Below are 11,503 nucleotides of genomic sequence, written 5' to 3'. Positions count from 1 at the left end.
GCCTACCGACACATCACAAATTAAGTGCGCCATATTTTATTTAATCTCATATATAATAGTAGTTTTAAAAGATCAACCTTAAACAATAATATCATTTTTGTAGGTTCCCTGGACGGATCACACGAGATATCCCGGTCTACTCAGGTGCGGAATCCCTGCGTAGATCGTTACGAGCGTAGAAAGCAAACCAAACAAACACACACGAATAAACCGAAACACGTTATATATTAATAACCGAACTCACGTGATATGAATCACTGATACAGACTCTTGATTAACTCAAACGACTAACTTAACGACTTAACCATTCACTGATTTACCACCACAAAACAAGCCGTAACCTATATATAAATACACGACAACTTCGCCTGATATGTTCAGGCGAAGTTGTCCATAACTTCGCTTGTTCAACAAGTTCGCCTAGGCGAACTTGTTAACAACTTCGCTTAAACAAAAACATAAATAACATTACAGACTCGATTACAGACACTAGACTATGAACTACTGATATTTATGCACCAACAGACTCCCCCTTGCAGTAGCTTCATATCTTGATCTTTAAGCTCTTGTCTTGTAATCCTGTATCTTCACGCATGCACTCCTTCTCTAACACATACCGTGACTACTCGCTGATACTTCCTCGCTTCATCTTTCCAAGCAGGAATATAGAATATCTTCTTTTCATTCAACACTTGCAGATCAGCTTTCGATAAGTTAACAAGATGCATCGGATCATACACCCTCAGCACTTCTTGTTCGTCTTTGTCTTCCATCACGGCTTCAGCAGTCTGGCAATCAACATACCACCATTTAAGATTCTTCAACACATCTTGAGGCATAATCTTCATTGGAACCTCCTTAATGCATCGAATCGGTTTGTACTTCATTACCATCCATGGCTTGCCATCTGCTCTCATTCCCCTTTCTTTATCTTCCACTAGCTTTCCCTTCTGTGGCTTTAATAACTCAAACTTCTTCTCTTTTATGCTTTCTTTCCACACGATCTTCCCAATAACCCTTGCCATGTTGTCGTCGCTTCTATTGATCAGCCCCAATCTAGCCAAATCCTTCACCTCACATTCCGGCAGTGTATTGAGAGATCTCAACGTTCTTTTAAAATACTGTATCCCATCAAAACGTTTCACCACAAACAACTTTATCTGTTCATCATATATCCAACAAATAATTCCTTTCTTCGACTCAGCATAGCCTTTGATATTATAACTCTTCTTGAACATGGTTGGAACAGCAGGCTTCTTAGTTTTAATAAACCAATGAGCACAACCTTCCTTCCACCTAGGCTGCTCCTCCCACTCAGTCTCATCTATTACTGTCTCAGTACCCATATCGGCTTTCTCAACATCTGGGATCTCGTGTTCAACATTTTCTTCAATTATTTCACCTTCTTCAATCTCATCTTCAATCACAATCTGTGCTCCAATCTTCTCAATCTCCTCAATAGGCAGCACATCATCATCAAACATCACATCATCCTCTAGCATATCATCATCCAATTCTTTCAACGCATCGATCACATCATCATCATCATCAACCATCACCACCTCATCACCACCAACTGCACCCGCAGACTCCCCATGAGCTGTGGAAGTCCCAAGAGCTTGAGTAGTTCTTGGCAACTCACCACCTGCACCTTTCGGTGCATTGGGATCATCGTCTCTATCAAAACGCTTCTTCGTCCTTAACTCGTCGCCTCTACAGCCTGTCTCCCCCTGAGATGCCAAGAACTCCTTCATAGCATCTATAATTCGCCCATGTTCAACCAGGAGGGACGACTGTAATTGATTCTCTGCCACAAGGCGCTGAATAGCCTGGGTCTGGATAAAGTTTATCCTTGATTGCTCTGCCACGACCCGTTCAAGTGCAGCTATTCTCTCCGAGTCTGTGAGGTTTGATTTCAATGCAACCCTCTCAGACTCGGAGAGAATAGCTGCACTTGAACGGGTCGTGGCAGAGCAATCAAGGATAAACTTTATCCAGACCCAGGCTATTCAGCGCCTTGTAGCAGAGAATCAACTACAGTCGTCCCTCCTGGTTGAACATGGGCGAATTATAGATGCTATGAAGGAGTTCTTGGCATCTCAGGGGGAGACAGGCTGTAGAGGCGACGAGTTAAGGACAAAGAGGAGAAATGACAGAGACGATGATCCCAATGCACCGAAAGGTGCAGGTGGTGAGTTGCCAAGAACTACTCAAGCTCTTGGGACTTCCACAGCTCAGGGGGAGTCTGCGGGTGCAGTTGGTGGTGATGAGGTGGTGATGGTTGATGATGATGATGATGTGATCGATGCGTTGAAAGAATTGGATGATGATATGCTAGAGGATGATGTGATGTTTGATGATGATGTGCTGCCTATTGAGGAGATTGAGAAGATTGGAGCACAGATTGTGATTGAAGATGAGATTGAAGAAGGTGAAATAATTGAAGAAAATGTTGAACACGAGATCCCAGATGTTGAGAAAGCCGATATGGGTACTGAGACAGTAATAGATGAGACTGAGTGGGAGGAGCAGCCTAGGTGGAAGGAAGGCTGTGCTCATTGGTTTATTAAAACTAAGAAGCCTGCTGTTCCAACCATGTTCAAGAAGAGTTATAATATCAAAGGCTATGCTGAGTCGAAGAAAGGAATTATTTGTTGGATATATGATGAACAGATAAAGTTGTTTGTGGTGAAACGTTTTGATGGGATTCAGTATTTTAAAAGAACGTTGAGATCTCTCAATACACTGCCGGAATGTGAGGTGAAGGATTTGGCTAGATTGGGGCTGATCAATAGAAGCGACGACAACATGGCAAGGGTTATCGGGAAGATCGTGTGGAAAGAAAGCATAAAAGAGAAGAAGTTTGAGTTATTAAAGCCACAGAAGGGAAAGCTAGTGGAAGATAAAGAAAGGGGAATGAGAGCAGATGGCAAGCCATGGATGGTAATGAAGTACAAACCGATTCGATGCATTAAGGAGGTTCCAATGAAGATTATGCCTCAAGATGTGCTGAAGAATCTTAAATGGTGGTATGTTGATTGCCAGACTGCTGAAGCCGTGATGGAAGACAAAGACGAACAAGAAGTGCTGAGGGTGTATGATCCGATGCATCTTGTTAACTTATCGAAAGCTGATCTGCAAGTGTTGAATGAAAAGAAGATATTCTATATTCCTGCTTGGAAAGATGAAGCGAGGAAATATCAGCGAGTAGTCACGGTATGTGTTAGAGAAGGAGTGCATGCGTGAAGATACAGGATTACAAGACAAGAGCTTAAAGATCAAGATATGAAGCTACTGCCAAGGGGGAGTCTGTTGGTGCATAAATGTCAGTAGTTCATAGTCTAGTGTCTGTAATCGAGTCTGTAATATTATTTATGTTTTTGTTTAAGCGAAGTTGTTAACAAGTTCCCCTAGGCGAACTTATTGAACAAGCGAAGTTATGGACAACTTCGCCTGAACATATCAGGCGAAGTTGTCGTGTATTTATATATAGGTTACGGCTTGTTTTGTGTTGGTTAATCAGTTAATCAATAAGTCGTTAAGTTAGTCGTTTAAGTTAATCGAGAGTTTGTATCAGTGATTCATATAACGTGAGTTCGGTTATTAATATATAACGTGTTTCGGTTTATTCGTGTGTGTTTTGTTTGGTTTGCTTTCTACGCTCGTAACGATCTACGCAGGGATTCCGCACCTGAGTAGACCGGGATATCTCGTGTGATCCGTCCAGGGAACCTACAATTTCCCAGGACGGATCACACGAGATATTCCGGTCTACTCAGGTGCGGAATCCCTGCGTAGATCGTTACGAGCGTAGAAAGCAAACCAAACAAACACAAACGAATAAACCGAAACACGTTATATATTAATAACCGAACTCACGTGATATGAATCACTGATACAGACTCTCGATTAACTCAAACGACTAACTTAACGACTTAACCATTCACTGATTTACCACCACAAAACAAGCCGTAACCTATATATAAATACACGACAACTTCGCCTGATATGTTCAGGCGAAGTTGTCCATAACTTCGCTTGTTCAACAAGTTCGCCTAGGCGAACTTGTTAACAACTTCGCTTAAACAAAAACATAAATAACATTACAGACTCGATTACAGACACTAGACTATGAACTACTGACATTTATGCACCAACAATTTTCCATTTTTCGCAAAATAAATTTTCGGGACATTTTTTTCTTTTTATTTTTTTTATTTTTTTGTTTTTTGGTTTTTTATATGACTTTTTTTTCGTTTTTTTATTTATCTATTTTTTTTATTTTTTTTAATAAAAATCTAAAAAACGTCGATTTCCCATCCCCACACTTAAATTTCGCATTGTCCTCAATGGGAGACAAGAAAAAGACAAAAATAAAGTAGAAATAAAATAAAATGAAATAAAACAAAGCATAAAGAAAATGGAACAGACTCCCCTGGTAATATGGCAATGATCTGCGTATGTCATGTTCCAATAAAGCGACCGTATAACATTTCATTCGCGGCCGCAGCTGTTGGGTACCCTCTATAATCAAATAAGCTCTGAACGCCCCCGTCCGAATGGAGATTGAGTACGAACGAAAGTATCCAAACCTGCAAAACAAAGCTCAAAGCATCCAAAGCAGACATCAAACAGACTCTAAAAACTTAAACTGACTCAAAATACAAAAATAAAATAAAGCAAATAAAAATTATACAAACTCTACACTCAGGTATTTCCCAAGGCCTATCCATATCAAGCAATCAAAGTAGGGATGTCGAGGAAAAATACATCTTCCTCAACCGAATCAGCCGTCCCACCGATATAATGCTTTATCCTATGGCCGTTCACTTTCCATGCTCTCCCCTCATGATCAACTAACTCAACTGCACCGTGCGAGAATGACGCCTTCACCGTATACGGACTAACCCATCTCGATCTAAGCTTACCTGGAAATAACTTCAGACGGGAATTATAAACCAACACACGATCCCCACACTTGAACTCTTTCAGTTTCCTCAACTTTCGATCGTGTAACGCCTTCGTACGCTCCTTATAACTCCATGATCTAGCATACGCCTCATCTCTTAAATCCTCAACCTCATGAATTTGGAGATACCGATTTTTCGCAGCTTGGGTCAGGTCAAGATTAACGGATCTCAACGCCCAATATGCTCTATGCTCTAACTCAACTAGTAGATGACATGCTTTCCCATATACCATCCTAAAGGGTGTGGTCCCAATAGGCGTTTTAAACGCTGTACGAAATGCCCAAAGTGCATCATCCAACTTGTCGGACCAGTCCTTTCGGTTCTTGCTGATAGTTTTCTCCAAAATTCGCTTCACTCCTCGGTTTTCGTTCTCCACTTGCCAGCTCGTCTGTGGATGATAAGCGGTGGACAACCGATGGGTGACCCCATATCGTGCCAACGCTTTCTCTATCTGGGCATTACAGAAATGTGTGCCCCTATCACTGATCAAAGCTTTGGGAGTACCAAACCGACTAAACAACCTCTTCAAGAATCCCACTACAACTCGGGCGTCGTTAGTGGGCAAGGCTTGAGCCTCAACCCACTTGGAAATGTAGTCGATATCCACGAGATTGTATCGGTTCCATCGAGAAGAAGGGAACAGACCCATGAAATCAATGCCCCAAACGTCGAAAACCTCACAAACTTGAATGGGGTTTTTGGGGCATCTCATTACGGGATGAGATGTTACCAGTGCGCTGTCATGCGTCACACTGTCTAACAAACTCGTGTGAGTATTTGAAAGTTGACGGCCAATAAAAGCCAGAATCTAGAACTTTCCTAGCGGTGGAAGAAGAACCATGGTGTCCTCCAGTTAAACCCTCATGACAATGCCTAAGAATCTCACGTCCCTCTTCCCTACTCACACATCTCCTCAACACTCAATCGGCGCCTACACGAAACAAATATGGCGCATCCCATATGTTGTGGCTGGCGTCTGCGAAAAACTTCCTCCTCTGCTGATAACTCATGTCCTTGACCACTACTCATTCGGCCAGATAATTTGCAATATCGGAGAACCATGGCAGACCCTCCTCTTCATCACTCACGTATAACACTGGCTCTCTCTCAAACCTCACTCTCACCATCATCAACGACTCGTGGGGAAACTTATCCCCGATGGCATCCTCTCTAATCTCCTCTCTCTTCGGATCCTCCAGACATGATAAGTGACGCATCTACATTCTCCGCTCCCTTTTTATCTTTAATCTCAATATCGAACTCGGAAAGCAAGAGAATCTATCGTATCCAACGAGGCTTGGCATCTTTCTTGGCGAACAGGTATCGCATTGCCGCATGATCACTATAAACGATGGTTATGGACAACACGAGATAAGAACGAGATTTGTCGAACGCAAAGACTACTGCTAGAAGCTCCTTCTCAGTAGTCGTGTAGTTCTCCTGAGCATCATTGAGGGTCTTACTCGCGTAATAGATAGGATGGAAGTGCTTGTCCTTCCGCTGACCTAAAACAGCCCCGACTGCAAAATCACTAGCGTCGCACATGAGCTCGAAGGGTAAGCTCCTGTCGGGTGCTACTAAGATAGGGGCGTTAACCAACTGCCCCTTGAGAAACTCAAATGCCTTCAGACAATCAGCATCAAAGTCGAATGCGATGTCCTTCTCTAGAAGTCGAGTCATGGGCCGGGTGATATTTGAAAAATCTCTAATAAACCTACGATAAAAACCCGCATGCCCGAGAAAACTACGAACGGATTTCACACTAGTCGGTGGAGGGAGTGCACTGATAGTGTCGATTTTAGTTCTGTCTACCTCGTGCCCGAGCACAATGCCTTCAGTCACCATGAAGTGGCACTTTTCCCAGTTCAACATCAACTTAGTCTCTATGCACCGCTTCATCATCCTCTCAAGATTAGAAAGACATTGATCGAATGAGTCCCTATATACCGAAAAAGCGTCCATAAAAACCTCCATGGAACTCTCGATCATGTCCTGGAATATCGCTACCATGCAACGCTGGAAAGTAGCCGGACCATTACATAACCCGAAAGGCATACGTTTGTACGCGAAGGTACCATATGGGCATGTAAAAGTGGTCTTTTATTGATCCTCATGTGCGACCGGGATCTGGAAATAACCTGAAAATCCATCAAGAAAACTGTAAAACTGTCGCCCCGACAGACGCTCCAACATCTGATCGATGAACGGAAGAGGAAAGTGGTCTTTCCTAGTAGCTTCGTTAAGTCTTCTATAGTCGATACACACTCGCCAACCTGTGACTGTCCTAGTTGGAATCAGCTCGTTACGTTCGTTAGTGACAACTGTCATCCCTCCCTTTTTAAGGACGACCTGAATGGACTCACCCATGAAAAACCGGAGATATGATATATCAGGCCTGCTTCGAGGAGTTTGATAACCTCCTTCTTGACTACCTCCGACATGTTAGGGTTGAGCCTCCTTTGGGGTTGGACTACAAGCTTGTACTCATCCTCCATAAGTATCCTGTGCGTGCAAAAGTTCGGGCTGATGCCCTGAATATCCATGAGTTTCCACGCAATAGCCTGTTTGTGTGCCTTGAGCATATCAACCAACCTCGATTTCTTATCATTCGTCAACTGAGAAGAAATGATGACGGGTAGATCGGCGTCATCGTCCAAGAAAGCGTACTCCAAATGAGGAGGTAGCTCTTTAAGCTCGAGGGATGGTGGTGCCTCAATCGATGGTCTCTTTTTCGGTCCCTCGGTGCTATCGGCAACCGTGAATACCTCGGGGTATTCAGGAGGTGAGCCAGCAAGAATGCTCAGGTTGTGCTCCGGGGGAACATCAACCTCGTCCTCCTGATTGAGCAAATCTGCTCCAGAGATGTAGTCGAGACATCGCTTGAACTGAGATATGAACGTGTCAAGAAAGTAAACAGAATCGTCCTGACTACTGGAGTTCCTCATCGATTTGACGAAATCGAAGGTGACGTTCTCCTCCCCTACACGAAGTGTAATTTTTCCGTCGAAGACGTCAATAAGCGCTTTAGCAGTACGCAGGAAGGGTCATCCCAAAATGAGTGGGGCCTGATCGTCAGCCTCCTTGTCGAGAATAACAAAATCCACGGGAAAAACAAATTTATCGACTTTAACGAGTACGTTTTCCACGATTCCCCACGGATATTTGACTGAACAGTCGGCCAAGGATAAACTCATGCGCGTCGGGACCGACTCGCCAAGTTCTAGCTTTTTATAGAGAGAATATGGCATAAGATTTATGCTAGCACCTAAATCGGCCAACGCGTAGCTCTCAGTCGAGCTGCCAAACAAACACGGGATCGTGAAGTGTCCCGAGTCTGCTAATTTCTCCAGCAGCTTGTTCTGGACTACTGCAGAGCATCCTTCATTTTGACAAACTGTCGAAAGCCCCTCCAGCTTCTTCTTATTCGAAAGAAGATCTTTTAAAAATTTGGCATATTTAGGCATATGCTGGAGTGCCTCGACAAACGGAAGATTGATTTTTAGCTTTTTAAACATGTCCAAGAAATGCCCATCTTCCTGCGCATACTTCTGCCGCAGAAGACGAGCTGGATACGGAACTCGAGTAAGATCGACTTCGAGACTCTTCTTAACTTCAATATTCTTCTCAACAACTTTCTCCACGGGAGACTCACTGTTTGACGTGGTACTTGCTGGGACTCGCCTCTCGTGCGTCCTCACAGGAGTCTCCATCTCTATCTCCTCGTCCACCGGCTTTTCATCATCTGCCGGTGAATGCTCTCGATCACCTCCTCTACCACTACGGGTGGTCACCGCCTTTAACTGTGCCTTCGGATTAAGCTCAGTGCTTCCCTGAAACGCTCCGACCTGTTTATTAGGTAGCATCTGCTTCATCATCTCATCCACCTTTCGAGATATCTCCAAAAATGATGACTGCTGGTTTTTCAATAGGGTGTCGTGCTCAGCTAGTCTCTGCAGTGTGTTATTATCTCTGTCAATAAGATGAGTAAGCATGGTGGATTGCTTAGTTAGAAGCTCCTTAAGATCCGGATCCATACCGCTACTCTTCCCCATACTCGAACTTCCTGCTGCCTCTGGGTCACTAACCTGCTTCTGCCTAAAACCCTGAGCATTACCTCCCGTCCTCCAACCATAGTTTGAGTTATTTCTCCATCCTGAGTTACCGTAGGCATTCGCTCCCCGATTCTGATTTCCCACGTAGTCCACCTTCTTATGCTGATCGACCGGACAATCAACTGTATCGTGCCCTCCACGACAAATTTCACATTTCCGAGCGATCTTCTTCAACTCTCGGATATCTTTCTGCATTGCCTCTAAGGCAGCCGCGATGCTAGTATCATTCGAGACCTGATAAATGCCTCGAGCGGAAGAGGTGGTGGTTTTAGAAGTACCACGGGCGGACGGCTCCTGCTGCTCGGCTAGGGCGAAACTCTCAAACAACGACTCACACTCATCTATATCCAACTTCTCTAACATGTTTCCTCCAGCTGACGTATTGAATCTCTTCTGCATCTCAAAGGTCAGCCCGTTATAGAATTTCTCGACTACACCCCATTCAAGTAGACCATGTTGGGGGCATCTACTAAGCAGATTATGGAACCTTTCCCAAGCCAAAGAGTATGGCTCGTCAGGCTCCATGCGAAAGGAACATATCTGATCACGAAGTCGCGAGGCTTTAGATGGCGGAAAATATTTCTTATGGAATTCGGCTTGAAGATTCTTCCATGTAGTGATGGACCCAAGGGGAAGGTTTTCCAGCCATGATGAGGCGCGACCCTTCAGAGAAAATGGAAAAAGATGAAGGTAGATAGAAGCACAAGTGACGTAGGCAATATTAAAAGTGTCGCAAATACGAATGAATTTGTTCTGATGGCCAGGCGCGTCCTCGTCTTCAAGTCCGTGAAATGGGGCAGAATTAGTGATGGAATTTATGACGTTGGTCGGAATCTGCCAGTTATTAGCATCGGGCATCGCCGGACATGTGATTGCAGACAGTCTCCCCATCATTCCCTCGTTCTCTCACTCGAGTGAACCGTACGCCTAGGGAGGTTAGCGTCACCCATCATAAACTTGTACCTTGTTTTCGCGTAGAGCACGTGCAATCTCTCGAAACTCCCTACGGTGCTCACGAAAATCTCTCTCGGGTTCGTCATAAGCAGTGAACTCTGGTGGTCCAAGTGAACGAGTACGTCGCATACGCTGAAAAACAAGTAAAATAATGAGGACCCAAGCTTATCCCTAAAGCACACACGTTAAAATCAAGGCACAAATAGCAATCAAGAGCAATTAAATAATAATTAAATAAAATAAAACTAATTAATTAACTAAATTAAACTAAAACTAAAAACAAATAAAAGCAAATAGAAACTAATTCGCTATTACCAAGTGTCCCTGGCAACGGCGCCAAAAACTTAATGTGCGCAAAGTGGTATATAAAATTTTAGCAAATAATGACCAAGCACAACGAGTAATAAAAACCTAGAATACCATAAACCAAACCACTAGCAATAGGCAAGTGAACCTATCGGGTGTAGAATAGCTATGGGAAGACCGGGAATATCGAACCCTAGAGACACTTATTAAATTAGCGAGACTAGTTTTAAAAGCTAATTTAAAGTAATAATTAAGAAAATATATAGTTTTGGATTTTTATTTATAAAAAAAACTAATAATTAATTAAACCAATTACTTAATTAAATTAAAGTAGACTAGAAAATTAAATTATCGAATAAAACTTTGGCAAATTCGCCTACCGGTAGATGCCCTTTGGATTGTGTAATGCCCCAGCCATGTTTCAGAGATGTATGGTGGCGATTTTTCATGATTTTATCGAGGACTCCATGGAGGTTTTCATGGATGACTTTTCTGTTTCTGGGAGTTCTTTTGATCATTGTTTGAGAAATTTGGAGAAAATGTTGGCCAGGTGCGAAGAGGCCAACCTTGTTTTTAACTTGGAGAAATGCCACTTCATGGTGAAGGAGGGCATTGTGTTAGGGCATAAGATTTCACAGGCGGGGCTTGAGGTCGATTGAGCAAAAATTGATACCATATCTAAGCTTCCGCCACCAAATTCGGTGAAGTCTATTAGGAGAAATTGGTGAACGCTCCTATCATGGTAGCTCCCGACTGGACTCTTCCTTTCGAGTTGATGTGTGATGCTAGCGATTTTGCAGTCGGGGCGGTTTTAGGTCAAAGACGGGATAAGAATTTTCACCTGATTTACTATGCAAGCAGGACTCTGAATGACGCGCAGGAGCATTACACGTCTACCGAGAAAGAGCTCCTTGCGGTCGTCTTTGCATTCGATAAATTTTGGTCTTATCTTGTCCTTTCCAAGACCATCGTGTTCACGGATCATGCAGCACTTCGTTATCTTTTCAGTAAACAAGATGCGAAGCCGAGACTCATTCACTGGATTTTATTGCTGCAGGAGTTTGACATTGAGATCCGCGACAAAAAAGGCGATGAGAATGTTGCGACCGATCATCTTTCTCGTCTTGAGTGCTCAGCTTCATCGGAACAAGTGGGGGTCCA

At 43.4% G+C, this 11,503-nt stretch overlaps 2 protein-coding genes across 2 annotated transcripts; both read right to left on the bottom strand.

Annotated features, from left to right (window-relative positions):
- Positions 1-4,734: 4,734 nt before the first annotated feature.
- LOC143636891 (uncharacterized) lies at positions 4,735-6,187 on the bottom strand. The gene is made up of 2 exons (XM_077104375.1): positions 6,059-6,187; positions 4,735-5,421 (listed from the first exon to the last, which is right to left on the bottom strand). The coding sequence occupies exons 1-2, from the start codon at positions 6,185-6,187 to the stop codon at positions 4,735-4,737; spliced, it is 816 nt and encodes a 271-aa protein (XP_076960490.1).
- Positions 6,188-8,014: 1,827 nt separating this feature from the next.
- LOC143636890 (uncharacterized) lies at positions 8,015-9,973 on the bottom strand. The gene has a single exon (XM_077104374.1). It carries the CDS (start codon positions 9,971-9,973, stop codon positions 8,015-8,017), a length of 1,959 nt encoding a protein of 652 aa, XP_076960489.1.
- Positions 9,974-11,503: the final 1,530 nt, after the last annotated feature.

Source organism: Bidens hawaiensis, unplaced genomic scaffold (genome assembly GCF_021521415.1).
Source record: "Bidens hawaiensis isolate Kalapana, Puna unplaced genomic scaffold, B.hawaiensis_p1.1 tig00008080_1, whole genome shotgun sequence".
In the NCBI taxonomy this organism is placed as follows: Eukaryota; Viridiplantae; Streptophyta; class Magnoliopsida; order Asterales; family Asteraceae; genus Bidens; species Bidens hawaiensis.
The sequence above is the reverse complement of the archived record's forward strand: the minus strand, read 5'-3'. Positions and strand labels throughout refer to the sequence as shown.